The sequence below is a fragment of the Muntiacus reevesi genome, chromosome 10 (genome assembly GCF_963930625.1).
Source record: "Muntiacus reevesi chromosome 10, mMunRee1.1, whole genome shotgun sequence".
NCBI lineage: Eukaryota > Metazoa > Chordata > Mammalia > Artiodactyla > Cervidae > Muntiacus > Muntiacus reevesi.
In genome coordinates this window covers 69,458,831-69,482,553 of record NC_089258.1, presented here as the reverse complement: position 1 = coordinate 69,482,553, position 23,723 = coordinate 69,458,831, and the positions used below count along the sequence as shown (strand labels likewise).

The 23,723-nt window shown below is 37.8% G+C and overlaps 1 protein-coding gene across 8 annotated transcripts in view; it reads right to left on the bottom strand.

Annotated features, from left to right (window-relative positions):
- NRG1 (neuregulin 1) overlaps positions 1–23,723 on the bottom strand; it is a 1,100,563-nt gene that overhangs the window by 157,087 nt on the left and 919,753 nt on the right. For all 8 annotated transcript variants that reach the window (XM_065947042.1, XM_065947035.1, XM_065947037.1 and 5 more), the window contains exons 2-3: positions 18,724–18,901; positions 9,047–9,168 (exon numbers count right to left, since the gene is read on the bottom strand). In XM_065947042.1, coding sequence (XP_065803114.1) covers positions 9,047–9,168; positions 18,724–18,901 — 300 coding nt within the window. The remainder of the gene's footprint in view (positions 1–9,046; positions 9,169–18,723; positions 18,902–23,723) is intronic.

The following is a 23,723-nucleotide window of genomic DNA, read 5'->3' as shown; positions in this document are numbered from 1 at the left end:
AATGGCAAAACCAGGAAAAATCAAAGCCGGGGGATCAAAGTTGTGGTCAATATTTTTAAATTAGAGATCTCTGGAGAATTCCACTTCTGCCCAAATCAAAAGCAAGTAATGTTTCTAGCTGGGATTGATGAAAAACATCAGGTTCTGGCAACAAACGCTACATAAAATTGCCAATGGTAATCATACAAGTGTCTTATCATTTCAGCTACTCAGGGCAGGGCACAGAATAAGCAGGCAGCTTCCAACTCAAGGAAACGCAGAATTGACCTGCACACCTCTGGACACACCATCATCGTGGGGATTGCGACAGTGTTGTTCAAGCTTTGATTCGCTTTCTAACTGCCTTTGATGATGGCTTGAAGGATGAATGTGTTGTCTAAGTCTGTACTCATTCAGCTCTTCTGCAAAGAGCTTCAGCTTGTTAAAATCTAATGTTTTCAGTAAGGCAAAGGTTTATGAAGCCTGGCAAGATATAGAGATGCAACCGTGGATATTATTCAACCTTCACTGTGTGTATTATTATTGTCATGCATTATTGCCAGATGACTTAATGATATTCTATTATTCACTATTACTAACCAGGACAAAAAGAAAAGTAGAATCTTTTAAAAAGATTTTTAAAAGTTACTAGATTCTACTAAAATCTGATGTTGCTTAGTTGCTAAGACGTGTCTGACTCTTTGGTGACCCCACGGACTGTAGTCCACCAGGCTCCTCTGTACTAAAATCCTAAGTATGCCATATATTATCATTTTATGTTGGAATTAATAGCCTGTTAATCATGTAGTTGGAAAAGTTCATGACCAATACAATCATCTTTAAATATAGATATGACCACTTAGGGTTTCCCTGTTAGAACTAGACTAGTAGGTAAGATGAATTAATTTAAGTGGCAATATTTACCCAAGTTCAGAGGCCCTAAGGATAAATGGTTTGTGGAACTGGGGAAAAAAATGGTTTCTGAGATTCAGTAGGTATGCTTAAGAATAAGCATCAAGTTAAATGAATATATATAAACATCAGAAATACATCTTTAGTAAGACCAATTATATTTTCTCTCTTGCACATTAATATGGACAGTCCTCTCTAATGAGGCATTAGGAAGACAAACCACTCCAAGTGCAAGATTATCAAGCCACCAGTCGCCTACATCAGCTCTTATACCTACTGAAAATGGGACAAAGTCAAAGGAATCCGTATGTGAGGATGTATAATGTTCTTGGGACATTTTCAAGCAGCAATCACTAAAGAGGATATTGTTTTTTTTTGTTTGTTTTTTTTCAGTTAAGCCATGCAGCATGTGAGATCTTAGTTCCCCAACTAGGGATGGAACCCATGTCCTCTGCATTGGAAGCACAGTCTTAACCACTGGGCCACCAGGGAATCATGAACCCTGGACTGGAAAGCCATTGGCTTTATCCTCTTTAGAGTTAACCTGCTGGCAATGGATATAAAAGATGGGGTCTGTAAAATCTCTCTTTCTTGGACATTTATTTCTTGGCTCTGTAGAAATGGTTTTATTAGGTGTCCTCTATCATTTCATAATACACTTGTTGACTAAAAGATATAAGTGGTATATAATATCAGTCAATTACGTTAAACTAACACGTCTGCCTGTACTGTGTTTGTCATTAGCCTGAATAGGAAGGCCTTTAAAATTGATTTTTTAGGAAAGCCTTTGACTACATCTTGCTTGGTATTATACTCATTCAGTAAAATATTTAATTAGCACTAAGTGTGAACTAGATCCTGTTGCTAAGCCCTAGCAAGCAATCATCCCAGGTAGAGTTAAACCCTCAGTAAAACTGCAATATTACACATGCCTTAATGAGGTCTGAATGTTAAATAAATTGTATACTCACTTTAAAAAAATAAAAAATAAAGAGGATACACCAAGTTGGTAATATGGCAATACCTTGTTTCTGAAGTGGGTACAACGAGCTTTCTTGATATGGGCTGCAGAAAATAAAAATGTTCCTTTTGGGGGGGAAAAAAATCTAATCGAAGAAAAACCTTATCAAAGGTTCACAGCATTTGTCTTCTTCTATAACTTTCTAAGCAAGTACCCACACGGGGAGCGATGCTTCCTCATTCTCTGCTTGGAATCATCAGTGACACAACAGCCAGACAGAAGCAGGAAGTTCGGGGTCACAAGAATTGGGCCAGAGTCCCAATCCTAGTGTGAAGATCAAGACTCTTTTCAAAATTTATTTTTGACAAACCAAGTAGTTGTTCATTGTGACCTTCCAAAACAAACCAAAAAAACCAAATAAAGAAACCCACAAACCCAGATTCAGAGCTATTCTATCTCCAGCATAAAAGATACCTCAATGGAGGAAAGGTTAAAAATATTTCCTTTTTTAATTGAATGACACATAAAACTATCAGAACAGGAGGTTAATACAAAATGTATCTACACACAGACAACTTAAAATAACCTCCTTTCCTAAAATTAGATATTTATCCTGGAGACCTTAAAAATATCTTTAATGATTATGGTTTCAAATAAAAACCTTTTGAATTATCTTGGATGTACTACAAGCTCATGGGCTTCCCTGCTGGCTCAGTGGTAAAGAATCCGCCTGCCAATGCAAAAGATGTGAGTTTGATTCCTGACTCAGGAGGATCCTGTGGAGGAGGAAATGGAAACCCACTCCAGTATTCTTGCTTGGAAAATTCCATGGACAGAGGAGCCGGGCGGGCTACAGTTCATGGAGTTGCGAAGAGTCAGACATGACTTAGTGACTAGATAACTACAAGCTAAGAACTTGTACACATCTATACTAAAAGAATCTTGTTAATAAAAAAGTTAATCTTTTTGATTAAAGACACTCAGGAAATATTCTTATGTGTATTTGGGGTAGAATGTACAGACTGAGCAAACAAGCTTTTGTTACAGTGGTGATTTAAAGTAATCTTGTAACAATTACAGATTTTTAAAAAATTATCAAGTCGTGCAGTCTCCTTGATATTTAAGCAACATATTTTCCCGGAGTAATTTGGTAAATTTTGTTAATTGACAAAGGACACCCCCTTCATTAGTGCAAATTAATAAAGACTTAGAATCATCAAAAATTGAACACAGCTCAGCAGTTTATGCTGCATAGACAGTAAACATATGGAACATTAATGTATTTGTAATGTTTGCTTGTTTAATAACTGGATCTGGTCTCAAGAAAAAGTTGCCCTGTCTTAAAAATAACACCTTCTGGAAAGGAGTTTTTCTAATTATTATGTATGCATGACTTGCTTGAGAATTCATCATGAGCAAAATATCCTAAATATAACTATTTAGCAAAATACACATAAACAAATACTAGCATACATATGATGTGTCTGTGTGTATTTAAATATCCAATTATGTGACTCTTTATTTTTCTAAAATTACAGGTCATTACTGTACATTTGAAAATAGTGATAAAGTATTTATTTTTAAAGATTTAAGATGGGCATACTTATTTGTTAGCACTAGTAAAAATGACTTCAGGAACATATTTAAGCTCATAATGAGTGTTAGTTTTAACACGTTATTGGCTGGGGAATTTTTGTAGAAATTAACGCCTGTGGCCTGCGATTTGTTATGTAAGTGAATATTGAAACGTCTCCAGTCAATAACATTTGAGTAACAAGACGCTTTAATGTGTTTCTAGTCAATAATGAGTTAAGCAATTGAGAAATTTTGGAGTTAACAAATGGCATTGAGGCAGGATGAATACTATGCATTGAAAAGACAGTGCTTTTCCACTCAAAGTTCTCTTCCATACTACCCTTCGTGGGAATCTTATGTAATGCGATATACATGGAGATTGCTATACAAACTATGTGCTTCTTAGTATCACTATAGGTTGCTCCTATAGTCAAAGATCCATCTAGTCAAAGCTATTGTTCTTCCAGTAGTCATGGACAGATGTGAGAGCTGGACCATAGAGAAGGCTGAGGGTCGAAGAACTGATGCTTTCGAACTGTGGTGCTGGAGAAGACTCTTGAGAGTCCCTCAGACAGCAAAGAGATCAACCCAGTCAATCCTAAACAAAATAAATTCTGAAAATTCATCAGAAGGACTGATGCTGAAGCTGAAGCTCCAGTACTTTGGCCACCTGATGCAAAGGGCCAACTCACTGGAAAAGACACAGATGCTGGGAAAGATTAAAGGCAAAATATAAAGATGGCAACAGAGGATGAAATGGTTGGTTGGAATCACCGACTCAATGGACATAAGTTTGAGCATACTCCGAGAGATAGTGAAAGACAGGGAAGCCTGGCGTGCAGTGGTTCATGGGGTCAAAACTTAGCGACAGAACAACAACATAAGCTGTTCACCAGTATCATGGCATTTCTAACAACACTGTCAATGTGGGTTATCCATAAGAGCCAACTTTTTAAAGGATCAATTGATACATTAATCAAATTTTGTAGAAATAATTTTTTTTTCTGCTCATCTAAAATGAAACAGCTATTTTATTGCCAGGAGCCCCATGGCTCCTATGGGATCTTGAATCTCACTCAAATAATTTTTCTCCTGATTAAAATAAGAAAACCTAGTAGAAGATATGATTGATTAGCTGTATAGTCTCCTGTATTAATCTTTGAAAAGGCAGCAGTACTTAATTAATTTGAAAACTAGTTAGGTCTATTATTCTCTTCCCTAAGCTGATGCCCAGGAGTTAAGAGCTCCTTAGATACAAAGTAATGGCTAAATTAATGTTTCCTCTATGAAGACCAAGCCAAATAAAATACAACTGGAAATGAACATATAGCATAGGGTCTATTTGAGCATGGTGTATGTGGCCTTTTAAGCTACTATATTTGAGTTCATGAAAAGAATTAACCTATAATCTATCATGTAATGATGACTGCCTTTGTATCCTTCTTTGAGGGAAAACTCAAACGGACTGTGTTAGACTGACGTCGTCTCAGAAATCATTAGCAGACTGCATAAGTTTATATATGCTTCTGTATGACAGGTTCTTATTTGCAAATAAGGTAGGGGTTAAAAGGCATTGGAAAAGGCAGAAAACATACAAGTTTCCAAAATGCTTAAGAAAATGACCAGCCAAATATTCTCTTCTAAATGCTTGAAAACACTGGAAATCGGGTCATTGTTTCACTCAAGCATATAATGATTCAAGGGGAATTTCTCAGAGAATTTCTCAGTCTTTTTGTATTATTTCATTTATATTTAGTTGCTAATCTAAGCAGAGCTAAACAGTGAGTTTCATTTTAGGAAGTTTATAACATTTGATGGAAGATCTTTATGATCTGTGCTAATTTCGTTCTAATAGTTACATAGCTGTCATAATGGGATTAAAAATAGTGTCAAACAACAAGCTCAGCTGGCTAAATTTTTCTTTTTCTCCTAAGGAGAAAAGAAAACACAGTCTCTCATGCATTTTCCCCCCTAACTCCTGCCATTTATCCTAGAATCTTGTCCTAAAATATGTTCTAAACATCTTAATGCAAAGAAAGCAGTGGTGTGAGAATTTAAGAAAATCACAAGAAATCCTTTGCACAGAGCTAGGATAATTAGCTCAGGGCTGTATTCCAGGATCTTTCATCAAGGCAACCTATGTAGAAATTATCAAGCCATAGTTATGTATTTAATGGAGAAATAGGGGAGAAATAAGTGAGACCACACAAAACAAACAAAATGACAGACAACATAAAATCTCAAGAGGAGTTCGACATCGTATAATATTTTGGCAACATGTTCTTATTTTTAAGACATTTTTTTCCCTAACAGTCTCACCATGATGGGGGGGTGGGGGAGATTCTTGAGAATTCTACTCTCTCAGCCCAAGTCAATGGTAAATACATATCTAAGAAGAGATGGTTTGGCTGAGTGACAGATTATAACCACAGTAGAGCGTTCTTTTTCTCTCTGAAAGAGTGTTTCTGTGCAACCTCTGCCCAGAATCTTGGAAGACAGGAACCTGACAACATGAAGGTAGTGAATTTGAGTCCCTGGGAGCTCAGGATCTGAGACTTCTTGGATAACCAACCTTGAGCTGAATACAGCAAATTCATAGATCGCAGTAGAAGGGGATGAACATCAGAATGATTATGTATTTTCCTTCTGGTGGTGCTACAACCAAGCTGCTGAGATGCAGGGAGAAAAGAGCGTTTCCCAACGTGCAGAATGCTCTGGCCCTGTCTGTCCTGGTGCCTGAGAGTGCAGGCTCTGATGAACTGCACGTCTGAGCCACAGCCTCGGAAAAGAGGAGCATTTCTAGGCAGCCATGTTTCCGGCTTCACTCCCCTGGGCTGGGCCCGTGGTGGGGACCTGGGCAGAACACGCTGATGGATCTTTGGATCTTTGGATGTGATCAGCTCTGCCAGTCAGATTCTTGCTATGGGGAATCTGATTGGGCCCCTGAGGCAACAATCACACAGTCAGAGCCAAAAGTGAAAGGCTGCCTTCTAAAGAACCATGAAGAAGAATATGGCCAAATGGAACCGTATCAGGTCAAAGTTTGGAATTATAAAGGAGCGTAAGTGAAAGCTGGAGAGGTTAGAAGATACAAGAAAGAGTCGGCGAGTCAAGAATGTACCTGGGCACCTCAAGGGCAGAGACTTGAGAACGAGGTCAAAAATTCCGGATGCTTAAACTTGTAAAGACACCCTGGGTACCATTTTCTCCTGGAGCCCCAGTTATAATGAAGCTCTAGTTCGTCCCAGTGGAATCCCTCTCTTTCCGCCTCACACCATTTTTGTTTTTTCCAGTTTTCGTCCTTCACAAATCAAAGAATCTACCTTAAACATTCACAAACACACAGTCTGGTATTGAGTAAGCTGTACTGAACCAGGACGTGAGGAATTTAAAACAAATCTTAGGTCTCCATTTCTTTTTAAATACAATGAGAAGGTTGGATATGGAAGAACTAATCTTAACATTCTAAGAAGAAAATAAAAACGACTGCTTTGCACAGTAATTGAGATTCTTCATTCCTCTCTTCTAGTCCTTATGGAATTTTAGTTGATTGTTTAAGGATGATTTCCTTACAATATTTCATGACCTTCTCTTTTTTCTTGTCAGGTAAAAAAGGTTGATTATCCAAAACATCCCTATTTTCATTTCTCTATACTTTATAATTGGTCAATACTACATCCAAATTTGAGATCAATTCTTAAATAAATTAATATGGAAAATAAGCTGAATGTCTCTCCCATGAAAGGGATGTGAAAAACGGTTATTATCAAAACTTCAGCACTCCCAAATTAATAAAAAGAAATCCTATGAGTTTTTGCCAAGAACAAAATAGTGGTAAGTAATTCACTGCTTGATACTGTAATTCAGAAAATGTGGAATATTAAATATAATCCTACTGTAAGCACTCAGTAAAACTATGACACTTTAATTCTATTTTCCTGGGACTTTACAGTATACATAGCTACACAAATCTAATCCAAGTGTCCAAATCATAATTCAGTAGCCTTTACCAGGAGAAGATGCACTGAACCAAGTCACTGACAAGCTGAGAAAAAGCTGTTAAACATGGTATTATAGAAAGAAAAAATTAGTTACTGAAATTTCAAACTTGCATTTCTAGTTGCATCCTATAAAATTCCAAGTGGAACAAAATAACACAAGCAAAACCCTGTTGCTTTACCTATGCTGATTAAAAAGCAAAGTGATGTTATATTTACTGACATACATTTTAAATGGCTCTTACATTTTAAACAGTAAACACGGTCTGTAAAAATAATCATGGAAACCAGTTTTCACTGTTGTCTTTTACTTTCTGTGGAGGGAGGTATTTAAAATGAAAGAAATGAACTTTGATTACACTGCAATAGAGCAATGCATTGGGAAGTCCACAGAAGACTAGGAATTAACCTGAATATTTCCCGAATATTAACCTGAATACTCCCAACCCTGTTCCATATTTTTATCTCACTCCCTTCTCCCTATCCTGTTATCAAGTGAATCACACCACACCAGTCTCCTAAGGAGTTAACCCCTAAGAGTTCTTTTACTCTTCCCTTGTTGGCTCTGTAATTTTATCTTATCACTTTAAGAGATCAGGTCTTTGCAGTGGGCATTCTTTCTCATCACCTGCCTAGAAGTGGTGCAGTTATGCTTGGTTTTATAATAGATGACCAGGCTTGTGAAGACAGCAGTCTAGTGCCATCATCCAAAACAGCACCAAAGCTTTCAAAGTAGCATTTTACTGTTTCAAGAGATTTAGATGCTCACTGCTAGCTCGTCAGTTTCTATAGATGACTCCATCACTTTGTGGAGTACTAAGGGATCGTGGACAGAGAACCACCAGCTATGCCCTTCCTTTACCCTTCCTCAGATAACTCAGAGGGGTTGTCAGAGGATAGGGGGCACCTTCTGTCTCCAAGTTATTTATGTGTTTAACAAACAGCCCCTGACACTGCTCTTAGGAAAACAGAAGCTGATACCTATATAAATGCTTATTTATAAAGCCTATACAAGTGAGTTAAAAATGCTTTGCCTCTAAGACTCTCTTGATTTCTGAATTAATGGGCTGAAAAAAACCCTGATAAGCTTAACTTTCTACTACCTAGAGCCAGATATATTGAAAACATATATAAGAACATAAAATTGCCAGGACTAAGTCAGGATTGTATTCTGTTTACACACACACAGTGTACATATATTCATAGATAATACACGTTAGTATGAAAAATATACAATATATACTCTGTATATAAATTATACATACATATATACATGCACACATATTCCGTTTTGACAGAGCAAAAAACTTACCTGCTGTCCTTGACTAACCTAAAGTGGAGGTATAATCTCTTTCTTTTAGCAATCCATTCTGTCTCTGCTGTTCATGATATGATTCCAATCCTTTTTAAATAGTCTACGTCTATTTCAGGTCTATTTCACCTTATGGAGTGAACAGCTTTATAGGAGGACCCATAAAACATTTCAAACATAGGGTTTTCCTTTCATGATTTTTATTTGCTCACAGTGAGATTTAACACACCTATGTGATACAAGTGTGACCACACACCTTGATCACTCCTCTTAGAGGCTGAGGCATAGCACGCAGTAGGCATCTCTTACCGTTTGACTCCACAATGGTGATGTTGGCAGAGGCACTGTCATTTCCCAGTTTGCTGATCACTTTGCACATATATTCTCCCGAATCAGCCAGTGACGCTTTGCTAATGCGAAGTTCTGACTTCCTACAAGATCAGGACCAAAGCAGTTTAAGTATATCTCACAGAAATACGATGATCATCAAAATACAGTCTCTGCAGTTTTAGAGTTTTCAAACTCCCCCTTCTCACCCTGCACACACAACTGACTGGACTTCCCTGGTGGTCCAGTGGTTAAGAATTTGCCTGCCAATGCAGGGGACATGGGTTTGATTCCTGGTCTGGGAAGATGCCACATGCCTCGGAGCTACTGAGTCAGTGCGCCAGAGGAAGAGGAGCCTCTGCTCTCTGCAACCGGAAAAAGCCCTGGGGCAGCAGCAAAGACCCAGCACAGCCTTAATTAATTAATTAACTTAAAAATGGTCTACATCCAAAAAATCTTTAAAAAAAAAACCCACAACTAACTAGTAGATATATATACTCACATATATATATATATATGATTTTACCAAAATCACCCCAAACGTGAGATACATCTCATTTAAATTATACCCTGGAAATAGTCTTAATTTCATCACCCAGATCAGCAATTTAAAGGAATTCTTTTCTAAATTTTCTTTTTATTCCTCTAACACTACCACTAACCACATTACGTTTCAGAATGTTTTTTCACCCAAATGTCAAATTTTCTTTCCTCTGTATATCTCAGTGTCAGCAGCCAATAGGGTTAATTAAGGAAGATAAAGAAGTATAAAGCTGTTTCTTATAAGTCTGGTAAGGATAGATACTTCAGTGAAGGCTAGACTAGATTAAAATGCTCTAGACTTCTTAGTAGAGTGACATCAGGAATTATGTTAATTTTGAATGAAGAGAATTTAATACTTCCAAAAGAAAGGGAATTTGTCATTCTTTAAAACGATTCTCATTGCTGGGAGCACCATACCACACAAATGGTTCTTAATATAGAAATAAATATTCACGCAACAATAACACACACTTTCATAAAACTACATATTAAATCAATATTTGGCACTCTTTCTGAACATGGGCAACATTATGATTTGCATCTGTCCATGCTTTACTGTTGCACAAGCCTATAATTTGAGCAGTGCCTATGATTTAAAAACTCAGAACTACTGGGATTGGCTCAACATTTATTAAAGCCTTTCTAAAGTGACCTTATATACAGGAGCCTGATATTGACAGCCTGGATTTCTGAGAGGAGGACAATAGGGAGAAAACAGGGCAGAAAGCAAAGACAACTAAGAAGCATATGCAATCCTCCTGTAAATTTGTTGGTGGCGTTAATGAGTCGCTAAGTCCTCTCTGACATTTTGCGACTCCATGGACTGTACCCTGCCAGGCTCCTCCGTCCATGGGATTTCCCAGGCAAGAATACTGGCGTGGGTTGCCATTCCTTCCCCAGGGGATCTTTCTGACCCAGGGGTGAAACCCATGTCTAACCGAAAAATGTGGATTGTTTACCGCTGAGCCACCAGGAAAGCCCTCTTGTAAATTACACCTTCCTAATTTTAAGTGAATTTTTTGGTCTTCTTGTCATATACTATTATCAATCAGGTTGGATCAATTATTCCAAATTTAATTTCTATTCTTCTCCTCCTCCAGTCTACTGAATTAAAACACCCTCCTCCACCTGCAAGTGTAAGTTTTATGGCCTGCCATCTTCATGCTTTGCTTGTGTATTTCTTCATCCTGGAATGGGTACCCTGTATTTTGACCCATCAAGATATTAGCTGATCTTCAAGGACCATCTCAAGTGCCAGTTCCTGCATCAAGCCTCTCATGATCATGTAGCTGGAGCTGCTCTCTCTCTCTTTGATCTCATTTCTGCCAGCCTTGAGTAACTCTGTCAGGAGAATCTTCTTAAAGAAATAGAGGAATGAAATTTACAGTTAACATGAGCGTACAATTTAATCTGACAGCGATAGCTCTTAAACTTCTCCTAAAAGACCTGGGCAGTGTTTACTGGAATACTCTTCCAAGGAATGTAAGTAAATGTTATGCTTAAAAAGAGAAGCAGAGACACAGACGTAGAGAATGGACTTGTGATCACAGGGAGAGAAGGGGAGGGTGGGATGAACTGGGGGATTAGAATTGACGTATAGACACTACCGTGTTTTAAACAGATAGTGGGAAGCTGCTCTATCACAAGGAGCATGGCTTGGTGCTGTGTGATGACCTAGAGGGCTGGGAGGGAGGCTCAAGAGGGAGGATGTATGTAGCTGATTCACACTGTTGGATAGTACAAACTAACAAAACATTGTATAGCAATCATGCGTGCAAGCTCAGTTGTGTCTGATGCTGCAACCTCATGGACTGCAGCCCACCAGGCTTCTCTGTCCATGGGATTTCCCAGGCAAGAATACTGGAGTGGATTGCCATTCCAAGCAGTTATACTCCAATAAAAAAAATTAAAAAACAGAGAAACAGAAAGACAATAAGAAAAAAAAAAAAACAAAAGAAATGTTCTGCACTCAACTAATGTTTCTTTACACAAGCAGATTTCTTTACAACCTACTTCTTAGTCATTTTTATGCAGTTACAGTGAATTTCTAAGGGAGGCATGAGAAGTGACTAAGAAATTCTTTCTGTAGAGACACCCTTGGGAATTCTAGGACTGTGCATCAATGGGCCAAGATCAAGAATCAATGTAATCAAGATAAGCATAACAAATACATTCAGGTTCAAAAATCAGTAGCAGAAATACAGGCTGGGAGAGAAGAGCCTTGACAACAATGTATACAGAAAAAAGGATTTCAACTAGCCACATGTATTAATATTACTCCATTTTAAACAACTGTTTAAAAAAGAAGAAAAAAGTACTTCTGTTTGGCCAAATTAATATTAAAAGAGCATAAACCAAATTGGATAAAAGTCTCAATACAGTACTTATAGGCTGGATCATATCTGGAGTATTGAATTATGCTTCAAAGTGGCATTTGATAAAAAAAAAAAATATCAACAGCTAGAGGACTTTAGAAGAGGGTGATCAGAATTGAATAGGGCCTAGCTATCTTAACACCAGAGAAGATGCTATTAAAGTAAGAAAGGTTCCACTGGCACGGAGTTATGAACAAGATATATAAATATATTCCATCTTTATTACCTGGAAGAGGAAATTATTTGGTGAAGCTCTTGAAGGTAGATTTATGCCTTATAGGAAAAAGAAGGGATATTTTGCATGATATATAAGGAAGGACCTTTTGAGTGTTCAATAAGGATAGGATGTCATGTGAAAGAGGTTTTCAATTTAGACAGATTCGAGTCTGGATTGCCACCTGTCAAGCAGTTCCTAACAAGAATATCTCTATGCAGAAGAGATTTAATTAGATCAATGGTTTCGATTAGTTTTGAAAAAATAAATCCTGTTTTTAAATGAAAGCTTAAATGAGAGCTGCATATTTAAAAACATTATGAAGGGAGAAAGCATTTATGTCAAAGAGGTTGGCAATCCTTTTTGCAGTTCAATGGAAACTCAAATTTCTCCAGGGACACAAAAAAACCCTTTGAACTATAATGATACATTTAACTGTGAGATTCTGCAATCCTTGGGTCTTAAAGCAGGAATGGGAAATAGTGAGAGAGTAGAAGCAGAGAAACCTTTCTTGAAAATTATACATTGTAACCATTTGGGGCTTTAATAAGTATGGCTATAGTTTTATTTTACTTTCTTCAATAGGCTACTATATCTTGTCTATAAGAAGAAAGTTAACTTGGAAGAATGAACGAACTCCCAATCACAAAATTAACTTTTTGCTCTTTAATTGATGAGTTATCTGGGGTTCTGGGAGGGATGCATGTTTTGGTGGATTTCCATTTTCTAAAAGCTTTAAAAGAGTTAATTCATATACAGTGTTTAAAACAATGCTTGAAATAGAGTAATCTCCCAGTGTCTGCTACTATTATAATGACATTCTAAATTTCTGCAATTTTTAGATTTTCCTCATAAGCATGCATTGCTTTGGATTAAGAAAAAATGATGCTATGTAACAATAAAGCAATAAAACATTTATAAATGGAAGTTACAAAGATTAACTTCTTTTTTTACACCAAAATGTAAACTGTGTTCTTTTAATTAGTGCTCACTCACAAGGTAGATTCAAGGTTTCCATAGCTGCTTATCTCATTTTTCATACTTAATTCTTCTACAATATTTTATAGGCAAAGGCAAATTAAATGCATATAGAAAAGATCAACTCAGTTTATGTAATCTAGTTCTTCTGATCCCTAAGGAATCATATATGAATTCTCGTGTGTATGTTAACACAGCTCAGATACTGTTGAACTTCTGATGAGAAGGGTAAAGAAAGACAGGGATTTCATGGTGCAAACTACAGAATGTCTGTCGTCATCTGGTTCTACCAGAATGAAGTCACGTGCCACTGCAGCAACTATGAAACTCTACAGAACCAGACACTGCATAAAACGCTTCACATAAATGCTATGAAACAGACACCGGTTATTCCCATTTTATACCTAAGGAATCTGAGATCTTCTTACATATAAAGTTAAAATGACCTGTTGGAGTAGCTCAACTAATAAAAGAAAGAGATGAGTCTAAACCTCTTCTATTAAGAGTCAAAAAACCCTGAACCAACTGATAATAGGAGTAATCATTCCTTACTTTTTTTTAACTTGACCAAACCAATTAGAATCAATTTTAAACAAAATTATAATATGTAAGAACAGGGTATTCCCTGGCAGTACAGTGGTTAGCACTTTCACTGCCAAGGGCCTGTGATCAACAGGGAACTAAGATCCCACAAACCACAAGGTGAGTCCAAAAAAAAAAAAAAAAGAAGCAAGAACAGAAATGAAGAGCTGATACAAAATTGTTGTTGTTGTCTAGTCAATAAGTTGTGTCTGACTCTTTTGCAATCCCACCGACTGTAGCCCACCAGGCTCCCCCATCCATGGGATTTTCCAGGCAAGAATACGGGAGTGGGTTGCCATTTCCTTTTCCAGGGGGTCTTTCTGACTCAGGGATGGCACCCACATTGGCAGGAGGATTCTTTACCACTGAGCCACCAGGGAAACCCCTGATACAAAATTAAGAGCATCCAAAAATGTGCACCATACAAACAACAGGAAGTCAGCCTTTAATAAGACTGCTGATTCATGTCAGTGCATGGCAAAAACCACTACAATATTGTAAAGTAATTAGCCTCCAATTAAAATAAATTAATTAATTAAAAAAAAAGACTGATTCAAGACAGGTATGCAAGTGAAGCCAACAGGCAGACCTGAAATATAACCTGTCACACAATCAAGCTCTTTAACCAGTTTTCTTGATCAAAATCGTCCACCAGGCAAAGGAAACAATAACAAAGGGATAAGTAGACACTTAAGACCAGGGCAGCTTCTATTTCTTTTAATTGGTCCCACACCTTGCTCAGCCAAATAAAACAAACAAAAAGGCTCACACATGAATGCAGAATCATAGGAAGAACATGTACGAATGTCATTTATTAGTAGGAGCAGGGGCTGAAGAGGGGATAAGACTTTACAAAATAATAGCGATTCCCTAGTGGTGTAAAATCTTTTCATAACACTAAGGGATTAAAAGGAAATTCTGACTGTTACAAACAATCTAGATTATAAAATGTGAAAAAGAAATCTAGGCGAAGGATTGGAAGAGAGTCAACATTTTACTTTAAATAAAGAGGGTCCCAGGGAAATCCTAAACCTTACATTAAAATTCACCTCTGCTTGTGATCATAGCCTAAGAGACAGTTTATCCCTTCTTGGCCTGTTGGCTAAGAGCAAATGTAGTAAGATAAAGTTAAGTAAGCAAGTAACCACTACAAATTGTTAACATTTTGAAATGTCTTCATAATGAAAAAATATGAGCATGTAGAGGAAGCTGACAAATAAGAATGTTTTTTATTAAGCAGTTTAAGCCTAAACAGGTCCCTTGCCTTAAACATGTTATGACTTCACTGGATACTACGGCAAAATCACAAGTAGTTGTGAAAAGACATGAGACATGGAGTGAAAAAGACAAAAGGCATAGATACAGATCAATTTCAAGTCCAAGAGTAACCATTTATTAACATTAGATCTACAGGAAGAAACCTAATTTCCTTCATTCTCAGGATATTAATTTTTTAATGGGTATAATAACAATAGTATCCATTCTCTTCTAAGTTGAAAGTTGAAATAATAGAGCATCTTGCAAATGTTAATTAAATTTAGATTCAGTTTGATCCCTTAAAAAAGGCAGCACTAATTTTTTTTTAAAGATACAGCCTCAGAAATGACCAAATACCCAATTCTGAAACCCAATTAGCTGATCACTTATCAGTGGCTGCCCACTTTACACAAAGTGTCTTATTTTTGGAGGCTCAAAAATGTTCAATGCTTTGCCAAGAGTCATTTGCAGTCACATTACTTGAATAAAATTCTTTTTTTTTGTTCCCACTTAATTCTTTCCAGCAAGGCTATTGTTTAAAAGAAGTAATTTCTGAACACTGGCCTTTCCGGGATAATGGGATTTTATTAATATGTAGACAGTGCTCTTAGCTGTCTGAGCCTATGAAGCCAATGTGAAAATGCCTTTCTGAATACTAATGACACTTTTATATGTCATCCAAGCCATGTAACAAATTAGTTCTGTACCTGTACACGTGCTCTTTCGGACCGTATTCATTCCGGGGGGGGGGGGGGGGTTCTCTTTTTTTTGTTGTTGTTGTTCCTTTTTGTCATCTTATTTACCCAACCTATTCAGCTTCTTCTCTTCAGGTATCTTCACCTTAAATACCTGCAGTCCGCAGCTGCTTCATTCTGTTCCTTCAGCCTGGATAATCTCTCCGCCTTCCCTCCCTCCTCCCCTTCTTTCTAGGAAGCCTCCACAGTCCAGGACTGGATCCCCTCCACCATCCTTGTGCATACCTTTCTAAAGCCTCCTGTGATCGTCACTATCATCACATTTAAAACTGAAAATTATAACTGCTTGTATTTCCCTTCCCCACTTGAGACCAAGCCTCTGAGACAGCATGCACTTTTTGTTCATCTCTCTGGACCCAGCTTCTAGACCAGGACCAACACACAGCATCTTATCCAAGGAAGGGCAAAATTTCCCATCCACTCTCTCACTGGCCCAATTCAACTGGCCTCTTTATCGTCCTATAAACAGAACCTGCTACTTACTGCTCTACTCTATAACCCACCCTACCCATCCAGGGGGCCTCTCTCTCTTTAGCAGAGTCCAATCCACCCCCTCACAGTGACTCCTGAAGCTCCTGGGGTCTTCCCCGCTTCCCAAGTCCCATGGCACTGAGCATCAGTAACCTGCAATTCAGCGCTTAGTTTTACTGTTTGATGTTCAGTGTTAGATATTTCGTTTCCCTAATTATTAATAAATTTAACCTCCCACAAGGTAGAACTTACCTCAGCATAAATAATCAAGTTTTTAGACTACTGTTTGTAAATAGATGGGCTGCTTAAAAATCCTGAAGCCCTCCAGCCCTAACAGGATTTCAGCACTTGATTGCTTCATATAAGGCTGTACTAGATAATCTCTCTACAATCTTTTGATGCCCTCAGTATAAAACGCCCTAGGATTCTTTCATTTCTCCACATTTCTAGCATATAAGCTTTTCGTGGGCTCTTAAATATTTTTGCTCTCGACTAATAGCCACATAGAAACAAATGAGACATCACTCTGCTTATGCAAATAACTGTTTCTTACGAACCTGGCTTGAGACTTCACTCCGCTTATGCAGATAACTGTTTCTTACTAACCTTGCTAATTGATAAAAAACAAAACAGACACCAAAACCTAGCTAAAAGTAATTTTTCTTTGTTGTTAAACTTCTCAAAAAGAATCATGCTTGTTTTTTCAATTTGTTGTCTCTCCTCCCTTCCCCACATGGACACATGTGATAAAATATGTCTGCTTTCCATTTTTAAAGGAGAGACACATTAAGGAATCTGAGACATTGATTTGTGTTCCAGCTTATTCATAGCTAGTTGGGTGACTCAAGGAGAGACAACAGTTTTTTGACCCTTGATTTCTTAACCTGCAAAATTAGAGTCACCATGGGCAGTAAATTGCCTTTACTACCTAGGGGAAAATTGTTAAAAAACCAAACAAATAAGATTATATACAAAAGCACTCTGTCACTTCATAGAATTATTCTTTTGTGTATATTTGAAGTACCACCTGCTACAGTGATATTTCCTTCTGTATTATTCTTCCAAATCAAGACACTGTACTGACACAATCAATAAAAAGGATAAGCAGAGTAGTTACTAAAACCATAGAAACGAGAAAGCATCCCTAATTATGGCTCTTACAGTCATTAAACACTTTGGTAAGATAAAATTCATTTCCCTTATATCACTTTATTTTTTCTGGCTCATGTGTGTTTGATTTTTTTGGTATTTGTCCTATAAAATAAAAGTCTAGGAGGTGATTCTCATTGTTGCTTCATATATCATCTCTGGGATGTCACTGGGACCCTCTGAAGTGTAAGTAGAGAAAAGGTCTCCTTGGAGCTGTGAACCCCTATGATACATGTCACATTGATAGAAGTAAATGTTCTTAAATAAGGAGAAAAAAAAATGAAGAAAAAAATAAATAAAAGAGCATCATTTTAGAGTAGGTGTAGAATACAGACATTATAGGGTGTCACATGAAGCCTTCCCAAATAGGAATCTCCTCGAGGAGGGCAGGAAAACTTAAGATTCTTGCTGCTTAGGATTACTAGATATTTTAATCTGCTCTCACAGTGATGGAGCTTAATAGAATTGTCAGTTACACATTAATTTTACATATTAAATTTACTTGAGAGTAGTTCAGATTCAACAGATTACATTCTAACTCTTCACATGATGATATACATTTAGTCGCTAAGTCGTGTCTGACTCTTGTAAACCCACAAACTGTAGCCCGCCAGGCTCCTCTGTCCATGGGATTCTCCAGGCAAGAATACTGGAGTGGGTTGCCATTTCCTTCTCCAGGGGATCTTCCCAACCCAGGAATTGAATTCAGGTCTCCTACATTGCAGGCAGATCCTTTCCCAACTGAGCTTGATCGTGTAAGGCATAGGTATTCTATACAGGATTTTAGGATCTCATCTATTACTTTACTATTACAATAGCACCTATTAATATTTTTTTAATTTTTAAAAAATTTTTGTTTTGAATTCTTTTTTAAATTTATTTTTTCACTGGAGTATAACTGTTTTACCCCTTTGTGTTAGTTTTTCTGCTGCACAATGAAGTGAATCTGATATATATATATATCCCCTTCTGCTTGGACCTCCCTTGGTCCTACCCCTCAGGTCATCACAGAGCACTAGCTGAGCTTCCTGTGCTATACACAGCTTATTATTAATATTATCTTCTCTCACCCCTTCTATTTCTAGCCACATGTTACAGTCCTTTCCACATCCATCCTTCCTTTCTTTCTTCAGAAGTTGTAAGATGACATATTTTAAAATTCTTTCCTATCTAATGACCCAATTTCTGGCCCCCATATAACAAAAAATCTTTTCGTTTATCACATATCCTGTTTTTTTTGATGGTATCCTTATTTACTAAGCTGTGAGTGATTTTTATATTTTATACCATTGTATTGCTAGGCATGGAATCTGCTGTGTAATGCAGGATACTCACCCTGGCCTCTTCTGTATCTTGATGTTTTGTGGTTTGTTCTTTCGGCTTAATTCACTCCCATTCTTGAACCACTTGAACTTGAGAGAGGAGTATTCAGAACTGGTCTCGCACCGAAGCACTAGTTTGGAACCTGCCACAGACTCCTGACTCTTCATCTCTTTCAAGCGGGGAGGCAAGGCTAGAAGAGAAAAGAGAAGGAAAAAAGTTCTGATCATACGGCAATCTTCCCAAGAGAAACATGTTCATTTTGGTGAGCCTGATCAAGAAACCATTCACAAAGGCTTTACTAACTGAGAGAGAAAAGAAAAAGGGGAGGGGGGTATCAGTCAAAATGTATCTCAGCTTAGAGAATAATAAAAATGCTCAGATAAAATATATTCAGGGGGAAAAAGAGAACTTAGGTTATAAAATTATTCTTTGAAACAGACACACAGATATAAAGAAGAAACTAGCAGTCACCAGTGGGGAAAGGGAAGTGGAGAGGGGCAATATATGTGTAGATGATTAAGAGGTACAAACTATTAGGTATAAAATAAGCTACAAGGACATATTGTACAACACAGGGGGCATAGCCTTTATTTTATAATAATTATAAAATATAGTGAAAGTGTTAGCTGCTCAGCCGTGTCCAACTCTTTGTGATCCCAGGGACTGTAGTCTACCAAGCTCCCCTGTCCATGGGATTCTCCAAATTAGAATACTGGAGTGGGTTGCCATTTCCTTCTCCAGGGGATCTTCCCCGCCCAGGGATCAAATCCCACTCTCCTGCATTGCAGACAGATTCTTTACTGTCCAAGCCACCAGCGAAGCATAAAGCATAAAATGTAGTACACCATTTAAAAATTGAGAATCACTATATTGTGCATCAAGTCTACTTCAATAAAAATCTGTTCTTTAAAAACATTCTAAACAATACACACACACACACACACAAGATAGCAATTCAAGATAGCAATTTCTTCCATCTTTACATCCTCTGGTACTATTAAAAATCCTGAAGACTGGTCATTTCAAAGAATCAAAATCTTATGCTAAAGAAGAAGAGGTAACTGGGCCATTATTTCTAAAGCACATTCACATCCCCACCCCCCACCCCAGATCACAATTAATCTGCATGACAGTTCCGTGAATATGTAAAACAGGTATCACACCCATTTTTTTCAAATGGGAAGCTTATTTTCAGAGACAGGTTAAGTGTCTCTTGGTCATGGTTACAATATTCTGGAGAGTCAGAGTTAGACTATGCTATCAACAGGAGAAATCCAGAGAACAAAGAGGACTCATACATCTTAACAACACTCATTTCTTCAAGACAGGAATTCTTTGGTGACATCACTCTTTCTATGGTGACAACACTTTTATTGGGTCTACAGATACTCTCCCACAAACAACAAATGACCTTTCCGGAAGACCACCATACTCCCATCAGATTATCAGTTCAATTGGATTTCACCCTTCTAAATCTTCTCAACAGAGACAGGAGAGCACTTATATTGTGCATTAATTTATAGGACACTTTATGTGGCTCAGCTGGTAAAGAATCTGCCTGCAGTGTGGGAGGCCTGGGTTCGAACCCTGGGTTGGGAAGATCCCCTGGAGAAGGGAAAGGCAACCCACTCCAGTATTCTGGCCTGGAGAATACTATGGACTGTATATTCCATGCGGTTGCAAAGAGTTGGACATGACTGAGTGACTTTCAGTCACTCATTCATTTATATTAAATGCTTACATACCATTATTTTTAAGCAAGACTTCAAAGAGTACCTATTCTCTACTGAAGTCTTTATGGATAAAATGTTGGAATATCTGAGATTTACTTCAATATGAAATGGTAGTGGGGAATGTGCTAAGTTGCTTTGGTCACGTTCAACTCTTCGCGACCCCATGGACTGTAGCCCACCAGGCTCCTCTGTCCATGGAATTCTCCAGGTAAGAATACCGGAGTGTGTTGCTGTGCCCTCCTCTAGGGAGTCTTCCCAACCCAGGGATGGAACCTGCATCTCTATATCACTGGCAGGCCAGTCCTCGGTCCTTTACCACTAGTGTCCCCTGGGAAGCCAGTGGGGAATGGTTAGGCATAAAAATGAAATAAATTCCCCAAGAAGTTGACAGCAGTCAGTCAGTCAATATATAGAAGCAGGGATTTAGTATATGACTCTTTTTTAAGATTTTTTTAAAATGTAGGCCATTTAAAAACTCTTTATTGATTTTGTTACAATATTGCTTCTGTTTTATGTTTTGTCTTTTTGACCGCAAGGAATATGGGATCTCAGCTGCCCAACCAGGGATCGAACCTTCACCCCGGCATTGGAAGGCCAAGTCTTAACCACTGGACTGCCAGGGAAATCCCTGCAATACTATATAGTATGTCTGGGTTTTTTTTTCCCCATAATAAAACAGTTTAAAAAATAAAAGCATATTGAATGGATTTTCCTCTGCACACATAATTTCACTTAATCAACACTGCAGAAAGTGATGTCTCAACATCTCTGTTTCCATTGAGTCTTACAAAAACCAAGTACAAAGTTTATTTCTGCCATAGTTCAGGATTTAATGGGAAGTTAATTCTTCAAATCCACCCAAAGAGACTGCACCTCTCAGACCCAGTGAGCAATTATTCACTGTGTTCAGCATCAAGACTCCAAGGATGGCAATCAGAACCATGTTAAGCACGAACAGGAAATGGTGTACCTTTCCCACTCTGCATGTATTTATTTTTCTACAACTCTGCCCTTACCAAGGAAATCCCTCCAAAAATGTCAGGAATGAGTATATAATTTTTCCATTAAATTACAGCAGAAACGATTTGAACGCTGTGACTTCTTAACAGTGTTCCTACAATCACACATCCCCCTTTTTCTTATTTAGAGGCCGGGAGATGAGGTGGAGAAGCAGACACTAAATGTGAAGACACAGCAGCAAGTTAGAAAACTGTATCAATATTTCAGCTGTTCTTAGCCTCTGACACCCGATGATTTTCTCTGGTTAGTTTTTTTGACAGCTTGAAAATAAGATTTACTTCCTGAAGAGCTTTCCTAGAATCCTTCCCTTTAAGATGTGGTCCACGAATTTCTGTTCTGGAGGCTTTAAAATACAGACTAAATTCTCATCTATCTGGTATAGTATTTGTATATTCCTATTAACTCCTTAAGATCATTTTCAATTTTGTAAACCTAGTAAAGGGTTTTAAATATACCAAAAAACTGGTTTACATTTATTAAGAAAAATAAACCACCTCATTCTTTTATGTACAGATTAAAAGAACTAGTGTGAATTTTTGTTGTTGTTTTCACTTAATTTTGTGTTTAGCTTGGCATACAGCCCAGATTTTCCAGGTTCATTCCCTTGTCTCTATCCAAAATGTTCCAAACCCAGTATTTGAGATGTCCTTAACTCTCATTAAGTGCCATGTTCCCTCACCCACCTCTCCTTTCATTTGCTTACCAATACAGTCTGAACACAAATCTGCTAGATTTTGTCATCTAGTTTGAAATCTTCGTGAAGTCCATTTGCATCTCTTTTTACTTTTTTTCTCTTATTCTATTCCACTGTCTCTGTCACCTCTCCTTCCCCATTCCCCTCCTATCTTCATTTCTTTATTTATTATGACTTTAGTAAGAGTCTTGATTTCAAATGTGAGGAAACAATTGGACAAATTCAAATTGAAGGTTATTTGACAAAACAGCTGGTCTAGGCTCCAGAAATATCAATGTCATGAAAGATAAAACACTGTGAAACTGATGTAGATTAAAGAGACTACAAACGCAATAGACTTTGACTCGTGATTGGATCTTGCTTCAGGGAAAAAATAGTAATAAGGAACATTATTAGGACTACTGGGGAAATCTGAATAAAGCTCCTGTATCAAAATGAAGTTTCTCAAGTGTGATAACTGCATTGTGGTCATGCAGAAGAATGCCCTTGTTCTTAGGCAGTATTTGCTGAAATATCATGATATCTACAACTAAATTTCACATGATTCTGCAAATAAGGATGCACATGCATACATGCATGCACATGCACACACACACACACACAGAGAAAGGGAGGAAAAGGAATACTGGTTTCTATTAGCTTTTTTGCCTTTTTAAAATCTGATCTTTCTGCCATTAAAAAAGTCTCAAGCTTTCAGTAAATACTTTTGAAGTCTTGGCTAAATTTGAAGTCACTGAGATTCTTGGGAATATCTGTGTTGTAACTTACAGATGTAGCTCTTAAGATTATATTCTCCATTAAAATTCTGTGAGTGGTATGGCACTGAAATCCTCCTACATTCAACCTGATAACCATGACTTTGGGGCTTCAATCCCAGTAGGCCCTTTGGTGGAAGGAAAACAATCCCTTATTTGGCAGGTCAACACATTTGCTCTCTCCTTTGGGGGTTCACATGCAAGACTGGAACATCTTTGTCCTTAAGAGATGATCTATGACATAATGAGACACAGACCTTGAGAGGCAAGGCCTTTTATAACTAGAATATCCACTCCTTAAGCTAACCCCAATGTATGAACATTTCTTAGTGTTTGGGATTTGGATATACCTCCATTGACTAGCCTAAGCTGCTCTCTCTTGCATGTAGCTTCAAGACTATCATAAGCACAGAAGCTTCCAGCATCCCTGGAAGTCCACTTGTCATCATGTCTCTGCTGTGTCTTCAGGGGAAACCAGCTATGACGTGAGGATATACAGCTTTCAGAGAACAGCTGTTTAAGGTGTTAAAAATTCTCCATAAATGGAGAAAGAAATCTGTGACCCACTAACCCAGCCACACGACTGCACTCTGGGCCCCTGGGCATTCTGCGGTCAGTGATACCTTCTAGAAAAGTACCACATAAAGTTCCTCACTCACGCCAGGCGGAGCCCAGATGGAGGCATCCTATGGACTGGGCAAAAACATAAATTTTTCTTTATTTCTTCTCACATAACCACCCTAATGGAGTACCCCTGGATATTTCAGACTCTTGACAAGTGTGCAAACTAATGTTGAGGACATACGGTCT